Source organism: Homarus americanus, unplaced genomic scaffold (genome assembly GCF_018991925.1).
Source record: "Homarus americanus isolate GMGI-L3 unplaced genomic scaffold, GMGI_Hamer_2.0 scaffold8584, whole genome shotgun sequence".
NCBI classification, from domain to species: Eukaryota; Metazoa; Arthropoda; class Malacostraca; order Decapoda; family Nephropidae; genus Homarus; species Homarus americanus.
The window spans coordinates 68,969-95,118 of NW_024734687.1; the positions used below are offsets into that span (position 1 = coordinate 68,969).

General features: G+C 42.3%; 1 protein-coding gene across 3 annotated transcripts in view; it reads right to left on the bottom strand.

Moving 5' to 3' along the window:
- Positions 1 to 1,474: 1,474 nt before the first annotated feature.
- LOC121870465 (somatostatin receptor type 2-like) overlaps positions 1,475 to 26,150 on the bottom strand; it is an 85,710-nt gene continuing 61,034 nt past the window's right edge. For all 3 annotated transcript variants that reach the window (XM_042372291.1, XM_042372289.1, XM_042372290.1), the window contains 2 exons: positions 7,652 to 7,689; positions 1,475 to 3,943 (listed from right to left, as the gene is read on the bottom strand). In XM_042372291.1, coding sequence (XP_042228225.1) covers positions 2,467 to 3,771 — 1,305 coding nt within the window. In that variant the 5' untranslated portion in view covers positions 3,772 to 3,943; positions 7,652 to 7,689 and the 3' untranslated portion in view covers positions 1,475 to 2,466. The remainder of the gene's footprint in view (positions 3,944 to 7,651; positions 7,690 to 26,150) is intronic.

A 26,150-nucleotide genomic window follows, 5' to 3' on the forward strand; every position in this document is an offset into this window, starting at 1 on the left:
CAGCAAGAGTTGTCCTACGCAATAAACTCCTCATCATCACCACGCAGACTTGACGCACATTAGTTATATATTTTGTACACAATATTTACATAAAACTTCTCACTTAAAAGGAAAATGATGTTACAATCTTCTTATGTTCATTACTATCTCAAAATTCTTTTCTTTTATCACCCTTACCTCTCTTAGTGTTCTCTTGTTTATGAAGTAAGAATCGTGTACTGTAATGATAATGTTCTCGTAAGGACAGCAAGGAATTCTAAGCCATACACTAACTACTCAATAAACTATCTATACCAATGTGTTGAAAAAATATGACTCAACGGACGAAGGATTTTGACAACCCTACCGACACAACAGGAGTCACAGTGTTCATTCTGTAATTCATCGATCACCCCAAGTATAGATAGTTTTTGTGAGTACCTGTACATATTAATTATAAATACCTTTTCATATTCCATCACATCTCAGAAAAAAAAGTCACATTCACAAAATATTCATATTCATTAACATTATAAATGCCTAGTGTTTGGTTCACTAATGCCCCATAAGAACATCCAAATCCTTTTATTCGTCACAAAGTTTTTTAAGAGACAAAACACAAATATCCACAAAGACAGGATATGAACATGATATTAACAGAATATAAACAGGATATAATTTTCTTTACCATCATAAACAACGAGTAAATACGTTTTTCTTCATGACCACTGACTAATATTTTGATTTGGGGAGTTGATATAAAACTTAAAACTGGTTATAATATTTGGCATTAATTTATAAAGCTAGAGGCTCCATTTGTACAACTGTATAACTAATTAATTCATTGTATAACTCATTAATTCACTGCATGGAACAATGTATAACTCATTAATTCACTGTATGGGCCTTGTATAACCCATTGTATAACTCATTATATACACCGTCACAGAGCCACGTTTGGTAGTTACTTTAGGAGTGGGTTATTATACAGCCGTGAAAACACCACCTGTAAATGAATAACAATACATTCAACAACAGGTGTCAATGAAGTGATGACTCTAAGCCACTACTATAAATGACTAACCACACCTGAACCACCACTAATAATGAATGACCAACCTTGAACGATAACTGTAGACGTACACTGCCACGGTCGTCACTTCATACACAAACAACATAGTACATAACATTGATGAACACTGGAAGAGCTCCAAGCGCATTCTTCACGTCACATATAAAATCACTCTTGTTTTTATGTTTTTTCTTGATACACATTTGCACAATACTACATTTAACGTGTTTAATATAAGCACGATAACATTGTGGTCACATATAGGTAGAAACCTCTACACCACGCCTGTTATAAATGGAACTATGGAAATGTCTGTTTTCCTCGACTCCATACGGCACATTTCTAGGTTGTATGTTGTTTGGTGGCGAGTGTTGGATATATCTTGTCCTATCCTTTCATTTATAATAAAAGATTCTGCTTCGGTATATATATATATATATATATATATATATATATATATATATATATATATATATATATATATATATATATATATATATCAAATGACACTGACATTTCTTCAATCAATCACTTTCACATTGACTTATGACTAAAAAGTAGTGTTGTTAACATTGACCAGCTGTTGTGAGAGACAAAGATGACGTCGTTCGGTAGCGTCGACACTGCCAGAGGTACACTTTGGTGAGCTGCCTCCGTATAGCTACCACATCTCACAACAGTTGTTATGTACATGAAAAATAAAAACAAAACAAAAGTAAAGCAAAAAAGTGTCGCCAAGGTGGTGGGGGAGGAAGGGGGGGGGGGACGCTTTAACAACACCTGTGACGTCAACTACAAGTAAGGAATACCATATCCAAGTACTGAAGGTAAGTGAGTCAGGTTCAGGTAAGAGTACAGATGTTGGTGAATTATTTTACATTCAAGTGACACAACATTTAGTAAATGACATCACATGCAAATGAGTGATGCAAGACACAGGTGTGTGATGTTACGTGAATTTTACCAACATCACTACCAGGGTAAGTTATGTAACGTGCAGGTAGGTGACGTAACTGGAGCTTCAGAAGAACGTTACATACAAGTCAGTGATGTAACGTGTAAAGGACGTTACAGTCATAATGACTTGACCTTCATATAAGATTATTGACGCCACATCAGTACCCACATTAACAGTCCAGGTCTGTTGTTAACTAAACATTGTGGAGGTTGACAGCAAAATATAACTCACAGGTTAATGTTATTTTTTTGCATCACTTGTGATATAAGGTGAAAGAACTCAGCCTATTATAACATGTTACTCATTAAGTGACCAATAGTTGTGATGTGGTTTTGGTTCCCATTTATCTCAGGAATGATTAAGACGTTCAGGAAACCTTAAGCACAATGTGTTGTGTCGAGGATGGCCGAGCAGGTGTGTGTTGCTGACAGCCCAGCAGCATGGCCGTCGAGGCAGCCTACTGGATAAGGTCCGGGAGCCGGGGTCCTGGAGACCTTCCGTTCCTGACAGTGAGCTCATCGCCACTGCTACCGCTGTTATTGCTCAGGTTGGGCCTGGCGTTGGTAGTGGTGACGGCTGTAGAGGGCTCCTTGCTAAGTCCACACTGGGACGTAGTTCCCTCCCCGGACTCTCTGTCTCGTCGGGTCATGCGGGATTTCGCCGATGTCCCCCGCTGACGAAGGGGAAACATAGAGTTCTCAGGTCTTAGGGCGTTGTTGACCTCCATCCTGGCGGCGCAGGTGCACGCTTTCATGAAGCTCTTTTTGAAGTTGTCACTGAGGAAGGCGTACAGGATGGGGTTGAGCGCCGAGTTAATGTAGGAGAGGCAGGAGGAGATCATGAACAGCACCACCATGAAGTTACTGTGCCCCTGTTTTGGCGTGCTGAGGATGAGGGTGAGCTGCAACACCCAGTAGGGGAGCCAGCAGATGACGTAAACTGTGATCACCGTCAGCACCAGCCGGGTCACCTTCTGCCGTGACTTCTTCTTCTCTTTAGACTTTGACTTGGGTCCGACGGACTTCAACTTGTGGAGAACTAAACTGTAGAAGATAAAGATGAGAGTAAGAGGGATTCCGAAAGCAAGAGCGAAGGAATATCGGATAAAGGCGATCTCGCCCCTCACTCCTTGACTCTCTGGCCAAAAGATATTGCAGTTATCTAAGCCGTTGTCCTGGAGTGTGTTGGAGTACATGAAGACTGGCACGATCATGAGGGCAGATAAGGTCCAGGCCGTCAGGGACACCAGCTTGGAGATCATAGGTGTCCGGAACCTCGGTGAGCTGATGGGGTGACAGACGGCGATGTACCGGTCAGCGCTCATGATGGTCAGGAAGAGTGAACTGGTGAACTGGTTGAGGGACGTCGTGATCATGTACAACTTACACATGATTGAGCCGAAGGGCCAGTAACGCAACATGGAGGTGGTCATCAAGAAGGGGATCCCGACTACAAACAGCTCGTCAGCGATGGCAAGATTGAGAATGTACAGATTGGTGACCGTCTGCATCTTGGAGAACCTGGTGACTACGTAGATGACGAGGGTGTTGCCGCACAGACCCACCAGACACGTGATGGCGTAGAACATCTGTGTAATAACGATGGCCGCGATGCTCATCTCATTTTTGCCTCCCGTGAACAGCCCCAGAGTGCAGTTGGATTCGTTGAGGAAATCTGACCTGTTGTAGAGGTCACCATACAACAGATAAGAGCAGTTGAGAGGGATGGTGTCCTCTGGTTCACTAAGTGTGTCGTTCTCCATCGTTCTCAATTTGGTTGCCTTTGTTTATATTATGCAGTAAAGGCAGTACCACCACACCACAACAGGGAGTCTATCAGAACGAGAAGATCATTGTTTTAATGTCTTTATGAATTGTTCAATGTAGAAGCTGCACTCTCAAGTTCACCACACGAAAGCGCCCATTGCATGACACCTGTAAAAGAAAAAAAAGAAGGATGAGAACAAACAGAAGACAAAAAAAATATTTTATAATCTTAAGAACTAAATTGTCAGTACATTTATTACTTCTTACACTGATGTTCTACTTTTTGCTCATAAATCTGTTTTGGATTTGTTTTAATTTTTGTTTTCACCTCTATGTCCAGTCTTCCAAAATCCTTCCTTCAACTTCCATTTTCTTCCTAATTAATTTCTTAATTTTTGGCATCACAGAACTCATTAGCGAGAGAGCTGCCTCAGGATCGCCTTAGTATGAGTTAAGTTCTCAAAATTTTTCATGATGTAATGTGTAAGTCATTTGATTCCTAAACATTATTTTATCTCTTCTCAGAGTCTGTTTGTGTGTCTGTTCGTTATACTCGGCTACGATTATGAAGATAGATAACGAACTGAAATTTTTGCTGTGAGATTTTTCCATTCTATATAAGTAACAGAAATTCCTTAACTTTCTCACTGATAAAATAATGAAGAAGAGTGAGTGAAGACATCAGTAAACTTGACTCACGTGTAATACCCAGAGAGGACAACTTGTGTCTCTGTCTTCCTGAGATACCACAACTTCTACACCACAACTTGCCAGTTTTATCTTACGCGAGAGGATACTGTCGCTCGGGGTAGGGTCACCTGCCCATACTATTAATTACTCCACGTTAGATAGTATTAAATTTTTATATAACGAACGAATGGAAGAACTACTGTTTATACCACACGAAATCGTCACAGTCCTGGCGTAAACTTGCGTATTTTTAAACCATGCTCCACCTACCCATGCGTGTACTTCAGTGAGCTGTGAGACATGATACTGTAGTGTAATCAGAGAGCTTTACCCAGCACGATACTTTACAGTGTACCAACAATAATAGGCTGAGTGGGTTAAAGTATTTTGTCACAGTGTAATTATAGCGTGTACCTGTATAAAGATATTCAAGCTGCAGGTGTATTGTATTTTACATGGTATATATTTTATAATGTTAAAGAGTTGCACAAATTATGAGAATTTTACCGTAAATAACTCAAAAGGTTTAGTGTTTGGTGGTGAGTGAACAGTGAGGGGCCATAGAATAGTGAACCTCATCATACCAGCCTGTGGTGTAGTTGTGGTGTACTGGTGTGTGACGATGCTGATAGTGATGGTATATTTAACCCGCATCGACTCTGTTGTTATGCTATATTAGAGTTACTTCTTTGGCCTATTGAGAATTATATATTTTTTCCTGCGGTAGTCTTGGTTCTTGTGTTTCTGCCATTTAAGACACCGCATTGATTATAGTTATAGATTCTGTTGTCTTTCGGGTATAACTTCTCAGTCTTATGAATATTAGCTCAGGGACATCAAACACGGTGTATGAGTGAGAGAGAGAGAGAGAGAGAGAGAGAGAGAGAGAGAGAGAGAGAGGTGTGAAACAGAGAGAAAGAATAAAGTATGTACTAGAGAGAGGAAACAAGTAACAAATATAAAAATAAATCAGTAAAACCAGAACCTAGACACTCACTACTCTACCAGAACCTAGACACTCACTACTCTACCAGAACCTAGACACTCACTACTCTACCAGAACCTAGACACTCACTACTCTACCAGAACCTAGACACTCACTACTCTACCAGAACCTAGACACTCACTACTCTACCAGAACCTAGACACTCACTAGTTATATACAACATTAGACATCTGGTGATTATAACTAACATTGTATATTTATGTTTACTTATATCATTTACTGAATAAACAACCATAAACCTGGACTGTTTATCTGGTAGTGACGGTATCGGTGAGGTAAACTTCAGGGAGATCATCTAGATACAGGAACTAAGATATGGTAGTGTTGTGTTGTGTTGTGTTGTGTTGTGTTGTGTTGTGTTGTGTTGTGTTGCGTTGTGTTGTGTTGTGTTGTGTTGTGTTGTGTTGCGTTGTGTTGTGTTGTGTTGTAGATAGTCATGTTAAGTCGTGGTGTGTGTAGCTGCTGCCAGACACCCGACCAGGAGGGGAGGCTTAGGTCTAAATTTGCAAAGCAGCCAAAGGGAGTCAGGAAACACGTACAGGTCTTCATCAGGCAGTGTGTCGGATGTGTTGCCCGTTCCCCGGGTCTTACAGGTGAAGCTCTCCTGTTATCATCTGTCTCACCGCGGGATAATTTTCTTCAAGAGGAACTGCGCCCCCCCCCCCTCCGGCTGCTGCATTGAATTCCATTATCAATCACAAACTACAGCAATTTTTGGTTCGGAATCCGGCAGATCTGGCTCTTTGTTGCCGGCCAGCTGTTGCCGCCACTCAAGTGCTGCCCAGCGAGACGAAGGTTCTCGTATAAGAACTTTACTCGGGTGAAATCTTATTAAAACAGAAACTTCTTAAAGATGGTCTTGACGTTATCTATAACTAATTCCCTCTTATATTACTTAAGTTTAGTGTATACAGTGCTGCTGCTGTTTCAGATCACTCCATAAGGTTATTGAGGTTGAAACCATATAAATGTTTGTGCCCCAAACACCGCCTGAGGAAGCAGGTCTCCCTCACAACACTAACATCTCAGCCGGCAATTGCCTAAATTGTGGTTCTTAGAACCTCGTACGTCACTTGTTTTCTGGCTGAATATATATATATATATATATATATATATATATATATATATATATATATATATATATATATATATATATATATATATATATATATATATATAGTAATGATGGTCTCAGTGTAATTTAAAAAGGTTTGGCCGCTGACTGTGCCTTAGCATAAGAGATGTGTCTCACAAGTCTAGGGAGAGATGTAACGTACAGTCTCTGAGTATCCTGGTCCAGGCTCACCTCGCTCTCTATTATAGCTGGAATACTGGTAGGATGAGAATATCTGGCCTCATTCATCTGGCCTGGCAACACGGAAGTGCTGCTTACTCCGAAACTGCTTCATGCAATTTATAGCTTGTGTTGAAGGTAACTGTGCCTGACTGCTCTTTAGAAACTGCATGTTAATAGAGCATCAGCTGTCCCTCGCTGATGATGTATCAGTAATGTTGCAGAATTTGGTAAGTAATGGAGCCAAGTTGATGAAGTTGTTCGTTTTGGATGCTTCAATTGCTAGGGTTATTGGCGCCGTTGAAACTGATGAAATTCCTCAATAAATACTGTGTTTGGGCGAGCACTCACCCCACCCCCTCCCTCCCCGCCATGAACTAGTGACTAAGGACAAGGGTTCTATACCGCAGCGATGGCTCACTCCACTGGGCGAACCCGGTTACCCCGACGGTGGCGCCACCAAGCGGCTACTAAGTACAGTATAAACAATAGTTGGTAGGTAAAGACTAAAGGGAGGGAGACGAACATTTGGGTGAACACATTGTTTTGTTGTCTTGTACACACTATTTCACCATGTACAATGAGATACACTTACTGTGCAGCGATACATAGTTCCAACAACACCAAAAGGAACAGAAATCTGCCTTTATCAGATGTCCAAAATAACCAAAGAGGTGAATCGTAAACCTAATTCTGTTACTAATAACTGTTCATTAGTTTTTGTGAATTCTTTCTTTCTTTATTACATTTATCATTTATTACCGAAAAAACAAGATTAATTCCTACATTAGAGAACTGTAATGCAATACTACTTTACTTCAAGCTCTTAATTAATCATCCAAAGAGACAGTTCTCATTATCTACAGGTAAAGCAAAAGAGCCTCACCCAGACAGACGTATTAGCCGCTGTCTTCACGTCCACATCTGAGGAAGAGAAGAGACATTAAAGACATTATAACAAACATCTATATAATAAACTAAGGGTGTATATGTATGTCTATGTTTATGAGACAAGGATTTTAGACATTAAGCAGTACGTAAATAACAACTTGGTATTGCACGTGTAAAAGTCTCTTCAGGATGTACTGATAGAGCTAGGTCGACTGGTGAGATGGGCAACGGGATTCGAACTGGCGACCAATGGGTGAAGAAATGAGTGTTATATATCCACTCAGCCGTCTCGTCCCACTTGGTACGCGTCATCACATAAGTAAGACGAGGGTTTAGAGATAATGTAATGAAAAGATGTTGAGGATAATAAGTGAAGCGTAAAGACTCTCCGATGATATGATGACAAGGAGGGGAAGGAACTCAGTCTTTGTAATTCATTTTATGTATATTAGTGTTTATGTATGTAAATGTATAAGTAGGAAGATATACATAGTCTCTTCATGTATACAAGCTTTGGTGACCGAGGGGAGGGGAGGGGGGTGGTCTCCGTTCATCACTAAATAATTAATCACAATGACAAGGGATAAATTATTGTACAAGAATTAATTTATTATTTTATCACTAACATCTTACTAAGCCGCTCGGCCAGTCTGTTCCTTATTATCAAGTGTTAGTGGAGGAAGAAACCCGTGTGTGATTATATATGGGGATTATATTAGTAAACATTTATATATAATGTTAAACTGGGAGTAATTATTCACTTGTACAGCTGGTAATAAATTACTCGTGTGTCAGGGAGTGAGAATGAAGGGCGGCGGCAAGTTGCAATCTTCTTGTAAACATATCTCGTGCAATATATATTTACCTGGTGAAGATTATTGCATCTACAATATTATCTAATTTGTTCACGGTCCAGGTGACAAAAAGACCCTTATCAAGAATCTTTCTGGCACCTCCTGGAGATTAATTATCCTGTACATCAGGTTGAGGCACCAGCTACCACCATCACAACAAAGTGTCGTCGCCTCTCACTGTGTTGCACCATGGTTGTCTGCCGCTTTAACGACTGTGCTTATAATGTTGTGTGAGGTTCCTTATATCATCTAAGACAGGGTAACGCTGCGTGAAGAAACACCTTATTGGTATATTGTTGATGATTATCTGCTCTCGTAACTACAGTATTGTAAGTCTCAGCTTCGAACAGGGAACTGTGTGGCGATGGCTCATGATTGGTCATCCCCGTGCATAAGTTGTTGACACAGTACAGTGGCAGGCAGTGAGCCAGAGAGAGAAACTGTACTTCTCAGAATACAGAAAGATGAGATAGCTGACACTTATGTTGACTACACCGTTGGTGAATGGATGACCCTCTGCTCGTCACACTTTCATCTGGTGGTTATGGTCGAGAGTCTTTATAGACGAGCTTGATCACAGCGGAGAGGAAGAGGTTGACAACTGATGATGTTTATGATGCGAGTTATTAAACAAAAAGTTTATTTCTTTCACAGATTTCATAGATGAAGTTTCTGGCGTTCAAGGTAACTGAACCTTGGGCCAATAGGACCTTATCTTGGCACTCGTGAGTATTTCTGCTGGGCTTGTCAAGACGACGAGTCTGGACTAATAATATTCCTGGAGAGTGATGGAGACCAAATAACACCTAAGGCTACATCAGGTGTTTGTAGCTAATCACATAAATGGATTACTTCAACATGTATAGAACTGCCGGACCACAAACTTGACACTGTTACTCTGGTTTTGTCTGTAAGATACAACAAGGAAGTATAGCTTCCATTCTTACAGACAAAGTAACCAGTGACGTAAAGACAAGAAAGTTGAGACATAAGTGTGTCTCTCCTGCGGCCTCCCGTACACGAGCAACCCGGAAGGAGACACCACCTTAAAGCCTCAAAATGTGTCTTCAGCGATATCCAGCCATTAAGTCATCAGACACCGCCGTTGAGGTTCTCGTCAGCCATCTCAGCAGGAACATCCTGGCGGGGATTATTCTTCATCCCGGGACTCACCTACATCACAGGTGATTGATATCACCAACTCGGTAACAAACCTGACCATTAAACCTGCCAGACCTCGCCAGGGTAACATGACATAACTGCCTGTTATACTGTAGTGATTTTCAGGCCTAAACACTGTGAGGTATTACCTGTTCTGCAGAGCAACACACGCACAGTCCCGCCACAAGTTGCCTACTAAGGAAACCCTAAAAAGTATATCGTGGGAGCAGCGGACTGGGTTGGCCATGACCACTGGAGAATCGGCCATTACTCCCAGGTCCGGGTGGCCGAGGGAGGAAAGTGGGAGAGGGAAATGTCTACATGGTTTGGATAAATCAAAAGGTAGCTGCCTCGACCCGCCTAAAGTTTGTGGCATGCAAATGCAGCAGAGATTCCTTGAACGACCAATGTTCGTGTGTCAAGTGTGGTCTGTCGTCCGCTGAGTGTTGTGGTGTGAGACACAACCTCGGAGATGTAACAGTGATGGCGACACGTTCTACAGGTAAACATTTCCACTCTACATGTAGTTGTAAGGAAGATTTATCTAACACATGAACACTGTTATAAACCACAATGTTTACTATTTAGGTCATTATTACAAGCAGCATCATTATAGCTTCTTTCGGTAAAATAGTGCCTCTCTTGGTGTGTGACGGCCATCTTGGGCTTGAGCTGAGTCTCTGGCGGCCTTTATTAAATTCTGCTGGACACAAATAAACAAACCGCCAACAACTACCACTACAGGTGTCATCGTCTCTGTCATCGTCTCCGTCATCGTCTCCGTCATCGTCGCCGTCATAGTCTCCGTCATCGTCGCCGTCATCGTCTCCGTCATCGTCGCCGTCATGACGAGTCAGTACACAGGTGAGTATATTATTTTGTTCTGCTGAATGGACTGAAAAACAAAACAAAAAACAAATACAGGTTAATGGCGGAACTTATTCATTTTATCCGGCTCACAAAGTCTAGTTTAATCAACCAGTCAAAGCCGCCACGGACTGTACGTGTGTCTGTACTATTACTACGATTACATGTAGTGTGTATATATGAATATGTATATACATTCACACGGTGTATATGGAGGCGAGGGTGTACGTGTTACAGTGTGTGGAGGGCAATGGTCGCCAGCACTCAGTGATGGGTGGCCGCCTAATTGGCTTAGCACTCTAATGACCGGATAGTGGAGCCTTCACCCTAATGACGACAGCCGGGTACACACGCACGCGAACTACAGCTAACACACACACACACACCTGGCCTCGCCTCTTCTTAATGTTTATATTATTATTTATTTATTCATGTAAGGAATTGAAATCTAGTTACAAGTGCATTTATGATACATATTGCATACATACACACGTACACAAAGTATAGTGTAATAATAAGCAGTATCTGACGATAATATGTATACATATGAATACGGGTGAACATAATTGGTCTAGTTCTAAATGTTTTCATTATATTTAATAAAAAGAGAAAGAAAGAATGAAAAGTATTATATAATCTCAACACACAATACAATGTTTATGTATAGACGTGAAACAGCGCTAAATACCACAGTTAATTACGGTCTGTATAATGCTGACAACAGACGAATATCAGAGAAAATAAACCTTAATCGTGACTCCCATTAAGTCAGTTTTACCATGAAATATCTTAAAGGCTCAGTTCATAACTTTTAAAAGCTTAGTATCCTCGTCTTTACTAACTCTCACGGTCAATAAACATTTAAGCCGATTCATTAAGCGTGACCTCCAGTTAACCTGTAATAGGGGCAGAGGCGGAGGTCAGGAGTTAATGATCAGTTCGCCTGCTGCTTCAACTCAACAGCGTGTAACTACTGACCAGCATGCGACCTTTTCCTTCCGTGGGCTAGTCAACACCTGTGTGTGTGTGTGTGTGTCTCTCAAGTTTCCTTAACCTTAACAGATTCTGATGCTCCTCCACTGTCAAAAGTTCTTCTCGATGAAACACTCAAGTTAAACAGCAAAATCGTGTTAGGATACCGGAGGCTGGGCCACCGTCAAGGAATAATAACCACTACCCCCAAAAATATTATTGGAACAAAACATAACGAGCAAGACAGCGAGCATTAGAGTGTGTTGTGAATATAGAAGATGCGGTTGAGGTGACAAGACTGATGGTAGAGTGTGTGAGGGGGGTGCGTGAGGCCAGCAGCTGACACCCACCACACTTATCATTACTGTAAATAGGTTAATAATATTACCACTTAAATATGAGAGAGGAAACGTCTCGTGGAAAATAAAAATTAGAATTGACTTTTTTGGGGTAAATTCATTAGTTATATAAAAGATCATAAAGACTTTGTCAAATTAACGCGTCATTAGGTGTAGATATATCCTATTACAAGTTGGAGCCTTCATTGTGTGTTTGTGGGTGTGTGTTGCTGGGTGTGTTGTGTGTTGCGGGGTGTAGTGTGTGTTGCTGGGTGTTTATGACTTGTGTTGCAGGGTGTGTGTTGTGTGTTTAGCTAGTATTAGTTATGATGCGCACCTCTCAAGCCTTCCTTTGTCCTGATCCAGCGTAAATTAGTGAACTAATGACCAGCCATTGTACTACGCAGGAGAGAATCAACTGTGCAGAAAGTTAACAATAATATAACTTCTCACATTCGGAGGTAAGTTGTAGGTGCTCTTATAGTTTCAAGATGTTGTGGTTATGTGGAGTATGTTGTTGTTATAGTGTGGAGTATGTTGTCGTTAAGTGGAGTATGTTGTTATGTGGAGTATGTTGTTGTTATAGTGTGGTGTATGTTGTCATTAAGTGGAGTATGTTGTTATGTGGAATATGTTGTTGTTATAGTATGTTGTTGTCATAGTGTGGAGTATGTTGTCATAGTGTGGAGTATGATGTTATAATGTGGAGCTACTGTATATAAGGATGGTATAGTGTACGACATAATGTTAATAATAAATATTTTGTACCAACTAAGAAAATTCCGACTTATCGAAAATAACATATCTCGGAACCTCTCTGTTTAGATATATAGACTGTATGTCGTAATGATCATGGTTTTACATTACACAGGGATTTCGTTGCACCTGCCCTCACAGCTCCCCGTCTAGTGTTAGGTTAGGTGGTCGGTGTGTGGTGCTGGCAGGAACACGACTGAGGACCTCGAAGGACCACTTGGTGCCTGCAGGAGCATCAGCCATACAGACAGCGGGTGACCCACATTTTAGGGTAACGGTACTCTAGTAAATGTGGCCAGCACTAGACTCTATCTGTGAGAGACCTTTATGGCTCCTGGGGGAGACTTCTGACTTGGTGGTTATATGGGTGTGTCCCCGCCTCCACGTCTGAGAGGCATAATTCGGGTTCCTCTTATGCCCGAGAGGCGTCAGATCTGGTACCTCCAATCTAGCAAACTGCCTCTGGTGTGTCATAGGAAAATATGGGGCAAAACATACACACGTCTGACACCCGGCTGTGTGTTCGGTGGACGGGTGGTGTTGACGACCAGTGCCCCCTGGGTCACAAGGACTACATTATTATTCACCTGATGGCGAAATAATTTATACTATTTTAAAATATATGAAATATTCACCTTCATCGATAAATGATATACATTGTGGAGTCACCGAGTATTACCTTCATCAAACACATTTACCTCAAAAGTTATATTAAAAGTATTACTTATATCAACTTTCGACAGTTGATTAATTTATGTAAAAATCATTCCCCTAAAACATGTTAATATCGTTCATGTGACACAAGACAAAAATATTTTCTATTGTGTTGCTCAGGTCTGTAAATAATGTTTTAATCAACACAGCGGATAATTGGAACCTGATTATATAACCATAACTAATAATTATGGAGATATAATTTCAACACCTGCTTGTACAAGCCATGACAACTGTTAAATTGCCAGCGCCGGTGTGTTGTTGTCTGACAGAGTTCTGCCACCTGCCACAGGTTAACTGGCAGACGGCAGGTGCGAGGCGTGACACCTGCTGTGTCCCTGCCTTAATCTTTTACTGTCCTGCCTTGTATTTTTAACTTAAGCTTCTTCACGTCTTGTATCAACCATATTTATTACCCACCAAGTTTACACTTCTAATGCAGGGCTTTGACTTTATATATACACTCATATTATATATATATATATATATATATATATATATATATATATATATATATATATATATATATATATATATATATATATATATATATATATATATATATATATAATCTATGTGTTAGGCTAACTAGAGGGCAGGAAGTAACACTGCCCAGCTCGCCTTGGTTCAGCTGCAGCTCAGCCTCTTCTAACATCTCAGCGGTAATAAAATTAATAATAATGTACTCGGTGTTTGCTGCCTCGATAAAAGTAATTAAACGGACGGTTCTCCTGAATGTAAATTGGCGACTTGTGGCAACTCTTTAAGAGCGCTGGGATTTGCCTATCACGCACTGCACTCAACTACCTCCTCCACCACAATTCACCCTCCACCTCCTCCACACGCACTGCACTCCACTCTCCTCCACCACAGCCCTCCACCTCCACACGCACTGCACTCCACCACCTCCACCACAGTCCACCTCCACCTCCACACGCACTGCACCCACCATCACACCACCTCCACCTCCAGTCGCACTGCACTCCACTCACCTCCTCCACCACAGTCCACCCTCCACCTCCCCACACGCACTGCACCCACCACCACCTCCTCCACCACAGTCCACCTCCACACACTCCACTCACCTCACCTCCACCACCTCCACCACAGCCCACCTCCACACACTCCACACCTCCACCACAGCCCACCTCCACACATCCACTACCTCCTCCACCACAGTCCACCCTCCACACACTCCACTACCTCCTCCACCACAGTCCACCCTCCACACACTCCACTACCTCCTCCACCACAGTCCACCCTCCACACACTCCACTATCTTGTATTTATAGCTGTACCTTTTCCTTTGTTTATGAATTAATGATATTAAAAGGATAAATCTTAGATACACAAACGCCAAGGAAGTGATGATGTATAGGACTGAAGAGAAGACCAGTATATAACTCACCATCTACAGGGAGGCGGACGGAGGGGAGGAAGGAAGGAAGGAAGGAAGGAAGGAAGGGAGGGAGAAAGGGTAGGAGAAGAGCTTGACGTTACAGTAAACAAACCAAAACTCCACAAAAAACAATAACATGTAAATGACTGAACTGCCATGAATAAATTTACTATAAAAGGATCATACGTCAGGCAGGCAGGACAGAGGCGAGGCATATTTTCAAAAGATGTCGTACTAATGAGTGGGTAAGGAGAAGGAGGAGGAACAAGAGGAAGAAGAGGAGGAGGAAGAAGCAAAGAAGTAGTAGTAGTAGTAGTAGTAGTAGTAGTAGTAGTAGGAGGGTGAGAGGCAGGACTAATGTATCTAGACCGCGGTGAACTCATTATAAATGTGATTGATGAACACACTCTCCCACCATCAAAAGAAATTAGGATTAGGCTTTAGCGTGATCCACCTCTCTACCTCACCGGAGTCTATTTCTGTCCTCCTGCCTTCAACTCCTTGTGGGGAAAAAATAATGTTTGTCCTTTTTTTTAATATATATATTATAATGTATCGGAAGGTTGAGACGTCTGCATTGTATTTTTTTTATTTGATATTTCGTGTTTCAGTGAATATGTCTGTTTGTTTGTTTGTCTGTTTGTTTGTTTGTCTGTCCATCTGTGTGAATGATGTGTTTGTTTGTGTATATCTTGTTTATGTGTTTCGGTTTTGGCTAGTGTCTCGTTGTGTGTGTGTGTGTGTGTGTGTGTGTGTGTGTGTGTGTGTGTGTGTCTACAATGGTACATTATACAAGACACACCCATCTGTCCTCACCATTCACTATGTCAATACTCTCTCGTCTCTCAGCTAATCGTAAAAGAATAGAGATCCCACGTCAATTTTCTGTACTTTTCAAACAGTTACCCAATAAAGTTTGATCAAGTCCCGCCTCAAGTTTAGATTCAATGTTTGGTCTGAATTTAATGAGTTTTGGAAGGAGCTCTTGATCACGACGTCTTCAGTGTCAGGAATATGAGGGGACGAGAGTTGCGTGTTGGAATGGTGGCTGAGGTGATGAGATGTTACCTAATGGGGTGTTTGATCTCACAGTGGGAGTAGAGGATGGTCACGACTCTGTCCCTGTAGCCTTATGCCTCCTTCCTCGACCGTTCTCCACCACCACCACCCCCAACACACCCCTACACCACCATCACTACCCCACCAACAACACCACAACCACACCACCACTCGCCCCACTAGACAACCACTCACCTGTTGAAACTACAATCAACTGGGAGAAATATTCACACACACATAATCATAGTTGTTGGAACTTACCATAACGAGAGCACTAAGTCCCAAGGTCCCGATAAAGTGGTAGTTAACCTTGACGTAAGTGCCCCCCCCCCCCCAAGGTGTTAAGTGATAAGATTAGTGAAGAGTTTATCATAAAGAAAAGAAACATTTAAATTACTAAGACGTGGATTTGACTCCATACTTGACCGACACTTTATTGTGAAGCTTTTGAATTATCTGTATAAAGTTGTTACTTCACTGAGCAGGAGACCTATAATGACGTGAGTTAATTTAGTCGAATATTTGTCTGACAGCTCATCACCCTGCGCCCCGCCCTCCTTCACGGTCCACTCCTTAGTCATGCACACCTTAGATCATTTGTACTGATTAGTGGTGAGGTATGGCACTGAGGGGTGTTACTCAGGACGGCTACATTCTTTTATCATTCCCCAACATTTTTCTAATCAATCCTTCAATTTTCTCACCGCTGATAGATGCCGCTAGTGAACCCGTCACCACCGCCAGGAAGGAGGATGGATGACCTCATATGTTGTAGTTATTTCCACCAACTTTGGTCTTAGGTCAGCCCATCCCCCCCCCACCCCCATCGCCTGGCAGACCACATTACCCAGATTCCTCGGGGTGCTGAAGACCGTAGCTGTGTGTGTGTGTTGATCCTTGAGTCTCACCAGGTGTCCCGGGAGGAGCCGAGATAAACCAGGGACCTCCTTTGTACTGTATCTCACCTGAATTATTATGTTCATCAAGACGAAGGCTTGCTTTGTGATGCACACAATACCATTCACACACACACACACACACACAGACACACACATATATATATATATATATATATATATATATATATATATATATATATATATATATATATATATATATATTCATGGGTGTAGGTAAACGCGCGTCATAATATTGAACAAGTTAAAGCCTCGAAAGCAGTTTGAAAGAATTTAAATCACCTCCATAACTTTCAGTGAAACAAACGAGCCTTGTGTGAGAGCTTGTAAGAGTGTGTGAAAGTGTGTGAGAGTGAGTGAGTGCAGGTCGGAGTATGTGCGAGTGTGAGAGGACTGTTTGGGGGAGTTTCTATTATAATGTGTGTAAGTAAAGACGCATGTGTTAGGGCAAGGAGGGGAGGGCAGGGGGGAGGGGGGGAGGAGGGGGGGGGGGAGGGGAGGGCAGAGGAGGCAGGAGGAGGGGCAGGGGGAGGGCAGGAGGTGGGAGGAGGGCAGGGGGGGGCAGGAGGGAGGGAGAGAGGAGGGCAGGGGAGGGCAGGAGGAGGAGGGCAGGGGGGGAGGGCAGGAGGAGGAGGAGGGCAGGGGGGAGGGCAGGTGAGGAGGAGGGGGGCAGGGAGGCAGGAGGAGGGGGGTGATGTATAAAGCCATTGTGTGTGAGCTGATAGTCTTGTCTTGGTCTTGGAGACCTCACTCACCTCCACGAGGCTGTCTCACACCTCTGGCCACACCTCCAGGCGGTCTCACCACCACTTGTGTCTCACACTCACACACTTCCCAGACTGTCTTCACACATTCTCCCCAGGCTGTCTCACACTCTCACCACTCTCCCAGGGCTGTCTCACACTCACACACACTCTCAGAGACTGTCTTCACCTCACACATCTGTATGCTGTCTCACACTCTCACCACTTCCCCAGGCTGCCCACACCTCACACACACTTTCAGACTGCTCCTCACTCTCACACACCTCCCAGGCTGCTCCCCACCACACACCTCCCCAGGCTGTCTCACCTCACACACCTCCCAGGCTGTTCCCACACTCTCACACACTCTCTCAGACTGTCTCTCACTCTCACACACTCTCTCAGACTGTCTCTCACTCTCACACACTCTCTCAGACTGTCTCTCACTCTCACACACTCTCCCAGGCTGTCTCACACTCTCACACACTCTCCCAGGCTGTCTCACACTCTCCCAAACGCTTTCACCCAATATTACATGCTCTTCAACACACTCTCCCCCACACACCCACACTCTCCCCCACACACCCACACTCTCCACCACACACCCACACTCTCCACCACACACCCACACTCCCCCACACACCCACAAGTTGATCTACACCCCAACACCGTGTACAGCAGCAATAGAACACACAGAGTACCAAAACACTGTGAGTTGTATTAAGACTGTATTAATAACTTGGCTGAGTCCCCCTTACCTGTGGCAGTTCAAAGTGTGTGATGACAGACTCTAGCCACCACCTTGAGTACTATTTATGGTCGTGGCACCACCTTGAGTACTATTTATGGCCGTGGTACCACATTGAGTACGATACATGAGTACTAAATTACTCTAAGATATCAACAGAACTCAAGAATAGGGAACGTAATACTCTTCAATGTTCGTTTATTTCACTCACTCACTCACTCACTCACTCACTCACTCACTCAGTCACTCACTCACTCACTCACTCACAGTACCGTTTTTCATATCTGAGGGTTGGCGACCACAGTCCTCTAGTCTAAACATTTCAGGCTAGTTTTTTCACCAATTCTCAAAGTATTTTTTTATCTCTCTGGGGACTCAGTATTTTCATCCACCATCTTAGTCTCTGCTTTCGCTTGGCTCTCCTGTCCTTAACTTACCCATTAATAATTTTGTTATTTATCCCCTTATCACTCATTATAAACCAGAGAGTAGGTGTGTGTGTTTGTGTGAAGGAGTGAGCGAAGAAAGAAAGAAAGAAAGAAAGAAAGAAAGAGAGAGATTGATATAGATGGAGAGAGAGAGAGAGAGAGAGAGAGAGAGAGAGAGAGAGAGAGAGGCTGTAAGTTTCTCTCTCTCTCTCTCTCTCACACACACAACTCTCCACGTGTCAGGTCAAGGCGTGGTTCTTTCTCCTATAAATCTTCATTAATTCCTTCCTTGATTTATCTATTGAGTGTCTTATAATCTTTCTATTAATTTAATGTTATAATCTATCTATTTATCTATTAAGTGACTATGCTATAATAATAATAATAATAATAATAATAATAATAATAATAATAATAATAATAATAATAATAATAATAATAATAATAACAATAATAACAATAATAACAACAATAACAAATAAACAAACAAGTAAACAAAAAGATAAACAGATACATAACAAGTAGGATAAAGCAGTAAGTAGGTAAACACGATCTTCTGCTGGCGACCTGATCGATCTCCCAATGGGTGTCCTTGGCAGCCTTGGTACAGGTTATTATCGTGGAGGTACTGTGTAGGGAGGGGGGTGGGGTGTTGACAGAGTATGTGACGAGGTGTAGGGGTCGTGGTGAGAGGGGAGGGAGGGGGAGGTGTGGGGAGATGGAAGGAGGGAGGAGAGGGAGGTGGGGGTAGATGGAGGGAGAGAGAGAGAGAAAGAGAGAGAGTGGGGGAGAGAGAGAGGGGGGAGAGCATGAAGGAAAGAGAAAGGGAGGGAGATATGTATGTATGTATGTATGTATGTATGTATGTATGTATGTATGTATGTATGTATGTAAGATGCCTTTTCTATAACATTTCTCAATAACAAAACATCAAAAGGACAATCACATTAATGTATGACAAGTGAAACATTACGAAAAAACAGGACAAAACAAACGCAACAAACGAGCAGTGAAGAACAAATCAATCCACATAAAAAAGATCCGAAAAACAAATAAATTTATGACGCCATTATTTATCCAATGAAAAACGGATATGATATATATATATTAATAGAAATAATTAATGGGGTCTTAGAGATAAATTGGAATAAGGGGAATAAAAGAGGGAGGGAAATACTTATAAAACGACAAAGAAGAAGAATAGTGAGGAAAAAAAGAGTTCAAGGTTGACACATCACCTAGGGAGGGTGACCAAAATGTTCAACAGAAAACGGAATAAAAAACCATGTAAGGGGAAACTGTGCAGAACAAGAGAGGGGACCTGAGTCTCAATGGAGGAGGGTAGGGGGTGTGACTGACACGGTCTCACACCGTCACGGGCTGACAGGCGACACGGGCGAGGGACTTGGACGAGAAGGGGGTGTGTGTGTGAGAGAGAGAACTAGTGAACGATGAAAGGAAATGGAGAGAACACGATGATAACAGGAGAGGGGTTAGGGTGGAGAGTGAAAAGCATGGTGTTTACAAGAGGTAGCGGGCGGTGAAAGGAAAGGGAGAGAGGGAGAGATGAAAGGGAAAAGGGATGTAGGAACTATTACAACACGTATGAGAGAAAATCAAATAGGATCTTAACTAAGAAAAGATAAACCCAATAAAGCTTTAAAAAGACACACATATGAGAGAGAGGAAACCCCCCCCCCCCACAGAACAACAATAACAACAACAACAACATACATGAGTGGGAGGAAAAACAGCATTACAAAGAAAAGCAACAAAACGATTTACAAGGAAGACTCTGACTGGAACAACTGGCTTGGAAATGATAAACAAACATTGTGTGGAGAATGTCAGGGTTATACATGAAGACGTCCCAGTGGGTTGTAAAGACTGGGAGAGAGAGAGAGAGAGAGAGAGAGAGAGAGAGAGAGAGAGAGAGAGAGAGAGAGAGAGAGAGAGAGAGAGAGAGAGAGAGAGAGAGTTATATAATGGTCATTTTTCACGGGGAACTACACTAAGATGACACAAAAAGTAAACAGTTATTGTTGTATAAGATTATAAACTGATGTAGAGGTTAGTGTATGGGAGAATGGCACGGAGGAAGGTAAGGGAAGGAGTGTAGAACAAGATAGAGGAAGTCTAGAGAAACGACAGAGAAAAGAAGATGAAGTAAACAAAACAAGATGTGAAGTGAGACAAGAGAAGATGATAGTGAGTGATGACGTAAGGGCGAAAGTGATGAGATGATGCCAAGGAGAGAGAGAGAGAGAGAGAGAGAGAGAGAGAGAGAGAGAGAGAGAGAGAGAGAGAGAGAGGTGGACAGACAGACAAGTAGGTAAACATAAACCTGTGCTAATTAATACACACACACACTAATATAATCAGTCAAATATACAGGTGGAAATACTAGAGTGTGTGTGTGTGTGTGTGTGTGTGTGTGTGTGTTAGTGTAGGTCACATACATCGGTGTAGGTCAGACAAAAGAGAATAAACATCGGAAGACAATTTGGCGGGGTAGTGAGGCAGGACTCAGGTAAAACACATAATCACAACCACAAACAAGAGGAACATCTAAGACAAATAGACTGCCTTATAACCCTACTGAATTGAAACACTCCTTCCTGTAAATCTTAGCCGGCCATTACTGTGTCACTCAAGCATCTTTATAGCGTTTCAAGTCTATAATCAAATTATATATTACCGGGAGCGTCAGTTGAAAGAGTTTCTCTCTCTCTCTCTCTCTCTCTCTCGGCTTAAAGTTGCCTCGGGAGCCAACAACCTGCCAGACGGGGGGGGCGGCGGGCGGGAAGAGCTGGGCTACACAAGGTTAGGTTCCTCTTGCTCAACCCTTGATTATCACAAATTCTGGCCTTTATCCATGACTTCCCTCGGACACAAAGACAACCTTACCGAAAAGGAGAATCTCTATAGAGGCTTTAGAGGCTTAGTATTTATTTAAGAGAGGGAGAATCAATACAAATTTAGGGGGATCCGACCTCGGCCTGGACCCGCGCCAAGACATCTGAGCATCGCCACCCCGCCTTCCCTCGCTCACGCACACCACCTCCGCCCAATTCAACCCCGCATACCTCACCAATAAGCACATTACATAAATCCTCATTATTGTTGTACGAAATTATGATATTTAGGTAATATATTGGTAACAGGAACCGAGACAAAAAGATAAAACAGGAGGAGGGGAAAGGGGAAATAATTTTGGAACGTGTGGAAGAAACTATTGATACTTTGACGTCATGCAGTCTTCACAACAGCCGCCAAGCACAGCCATGAGAAGCATGCTGGCTGAGTAGAGGAGGATGGTGGAGTGATTGAATGACGGTACACAGGTAAATGAACTCATCAGCCAAGGCGTGCAGGAGGGGTAATCAGCCTCACGTCAGCCCCAGTCAGGAGAGTAAGTGGCGCCGTCCCTCTGCCTGTGTCAAACCATCGTCATCTGTCATTAGTACGAGACGAACTACTGTCTTACTATCGGCTCTTCTTGCTTTTGGTCTGTCATGCAATAAATTTCCACATATTTTTTTTTTTGCTCCTCATTTATTCAATTATTATTATTTTTATTCTCCTACATCTGCTTCTTCAAGGTAAGTTGTTTCAGGTCGTTGTTGTTTGTTAGACTACTACTACGACCATCGGTGAGAGGAAAACTGACGGTAGACAGGATAGTGACGGCAGACGGGCAGAGAACAGATTGACGGCAGACGGGAAAGTATCAAACAGGGATACAGACAGACATATGTAGGAGACAGACAGACAGACAGACAGACAGACACACAACAGACAGACAGTAGAGTGACAGCAAAAGACAGGAAAGAAACAGGACTAGAAGAGAACCTCCCCAAACAACTACCGGAACAGAGACCAAAACTTCTCTCCTCCGCCAACTTTTAATTGCTGTACTAAAAGTTGGCGACTCTCCGGGAAAGACTGTCGCCAAGTTTAACACCCCGCCAATTAGTAGCCCGGGTAACAATTTATTTATTTTTTGTTGTTGTTGTAAATATATGAGTTTTATCTTCCTTTCCTTGTTATTTATTTCTATCCTTTTTTATCTCTCTTTTTATCGCAATTTTCTTTTCTCTTTCCACTTCTTTTCACTTTTTTCTTTAAACCCTTTTCCTTGTTAATCATCCTCGACAAACGTATATATATATATCGACACCTTTAGTATCGTATTAAACCTTTACAGTTACTTTAGTTCTGACCCTCCAACTTACACGAGGATGCCTATCACGACACCAGACATGACGCTTTTTTATTCCGCTAGCATAACCTCATTCCGCTTGACTTTACATCTGGCTCAAGTGAAGGTATTAACACGAGTCTACCACGTTAGGGCGGCAGGTAATAGTCTAAAAGGTACTGCAGGGGGAGGGGTGTGTAGGTGGTCACAGGGGAGGGAGGACCTTACTATGGCTCCTCTTTCTGCCGTTGACAACTTATGAACTTGTGTGTGTGTGTATGTGTGTGTGTGTGTGTGTGTGTGTGTGTGTGTGTGTGTGTGTGTGTGTGTGTGTGGTGAATAGCAAGGTGCAATCTAACCATGAGCAGTTGAACTAATTATGGATCGGAGTAAGACTAGTCAACTTTAGCCACACCAGTCAACACCGACCACACCAGTTAACACCGACCACACCAGTCAACACCGACCACACTAGTCAACATTGGCCACACCAGTCAACACCGACCACACCAGTCAACACCGACCACACCAGTCAACACCGACCACACCAGTCAACACCGACCACACCAGTCAACACCGACCACACCAGTCAACACCGACCACACCAATCAACACCGACCACACCAGTCAACACCGACCACACCAGTCAACACCGACCAGACAACGAGTGACTGAGACAGAGCGAAAGAAACGTCTCCTCCAGTTAACGTGGGTCAGCTCCGTCAGCACCAGCAGGTTCACAGTGCTGTACGAGTTAGGTAAAGCTTTATGTTATCATTGTTTTGGATAATTAAGTGAACCTTCCCTCAACTTTACCACATTAGAGTTAATTGATCTATAACCCAGCAGTCAGCTCCCAGCATCAGTGGGTGTGTAAGTTTAGGTTCAGGTAAGACAAAAACAACTGACGTGGGACTGTTTCACACTCTTGTCTCTGGTCGTCGCCACGCGGGAGGACGCTATCTTGGACACCCAGTAAAGATCTGTTGACGCCGCTGAGTGGTAGTGTGGCTCTGTGTGACTGAAATAACCAAACAGTAAGGAAACTCTTACTTCACACGTGAGAAAATTGTGGTCTATGCATAGTTGGGCGTCCAGGTGTCATTAGTAATTATATATATTTAAAATTTAGAGAATATTCAGCAAGGAGTTTAGGTGAAAACATGGAGAGAAATTCAAGGTCGGGGGCAGGAGTGTCAGCACCCAACACCTGTGGTCTCGCGTTTTGAATAATTTACTTGAGTTTTTCCTTCTCAATTAATTTTTACATGGTGAAATTATGTTAATATTTACGTCATAATTCTGGAGGAAATTCGATGTTTACATCTAACACAAGTGTACTGGCTGGCTGGTGTCCTCACGGCAGCTCAGGAGGCCGGGAGCGTATACAGTACAGTGTAATTATACCTGAGGTTCGTCAGTAAATACAGTCATGCCGATTAACAATTTTCAAGGCGTCTGTTTCCCATAACCTTGTACTAGCGGGGTGACCACACCATTCACACACCTGTTGATGTGTGCAGTGTACTGTACTGTATATGGTGCCACACGTGTACAACAGCTCCTGCTATGAGGAAGTATTTTTCACACACACACACACACATACAGTGTATATATATATATATATATATATATATATATATATATATATATATATATATATATATATATATATATATATATATATATATATATATATATATATATATATAATAATAATAATAATAATAATAATTAACGGTTTATTGAAAGAGCTTGGCAGCCAGAAGGCTGAAAATATACAGTTACATATTTGGGGAATGGGTTACGAATTACAAATAATATATAGTAACATGAGTGATAATAAATAAGACATATAATAACTAGATGGGGAAAAGCTCAAACTACAGTTCATTTCAACATAGTGACAGTGCAAGGAGTAGTGTTTACTGGGAGTGAATACACTGATTTATTACAAGTTATTGATAATTTTTACAATGGTTGGGACTGGGCTGTTCTTATAGCGATCAGTTCGTGCACGTATGGGCTGGATGCGGTTGTGGTGTCGGTCACAGACGGCTAGATTCACTCAAGAGATCCTTTGCTACCCCGCTAAACAGTGACAGGCCTACACTGATCGGTCCAACGGCGACAATCGCCAATCCTCAATCATCAACGGCAGTCTCAAACGGCAGTCAGTCTCTCGCAGTCATCATTCTCGCAGTCAAGTGGGTTCTGACGGAAACCCTGAAATTAACTCACTGTTAGCTCTTGATAACTCTATCACTGCCCTATCTGAGATCGAATGAGACTTACTTGTTATATTGTAATAGCGCAACACAGGTGACTAGGCCACGTGACTATTTCTGTGGAGGGACGCACAGGGACGTCTTGTTGGTCCGAATGCTTTCGCGTGACAGGACTAGCCAGCCTCGTGTCCTCTCAAGGCGTTAGCTTAGGCCTACGTGACATACAGTATTTTCCGCCTAACTAATAACTTTCTTGGGACACCCTTAACATTATTCAGACTGATATCCGATCTATCATTACTTTTAATTTAATAACTGATATTTAGTTTCATAATTCGCCTCCATATTAATTCGGTAAATTACATTTAGTATCATGTAGGCCTAGTTCCACAAACTCTCGCTACGTGCGAGAGCGCGGCCTTCCCTCGGACGACCTTGAACTCAGTCTCTCCAATGGCGAGGTTTTTGAAATTACACTGAAATTTCTGAATATTACATATATATATATATATATATATATATATATATATATATATATATATATATATATATATATATATATATATATATATATATATATATATATATATATATATATATATATATATATATAATTATTTTTCTTACCTGTCCATTGCTTTCACACACATATGAGGAGGTGACCCTGTGTTCAGACTCAGCACGAACACTCTCTCGTTTCACTTTCGTGTTCAGTCACTCGTTTTAACGTCAATTAATGTACAAAGTGTATGGACATCGACACTCAAACATCAGCTTACAGGGACACAGACTCGTCACTGATCAGCACGAATAAAGACAGGTAACTGCGCCTGCCACTTCGTAACAGGTGTGTATCGAGCACAAGTGTTTAGTCACAAATGTTTCAAACGTGGAGGGTGTATGTCGCCACATGGCACAGCTGCTGCCATGTTTATATGTGTTCACCGTTGAACTACAGGGAACATACTGTAGTGTTGGAGGGGAAGGCGCGGTGTTGTAAACTGTTGTTGTATATGGAGCAGCGTAACAGAAGCCTCGACTTATGTTCAGACCCAGGCAATACCTCACTGAACAACAGCTGGCAACATAAGCCATGTGCGCCCCCAATT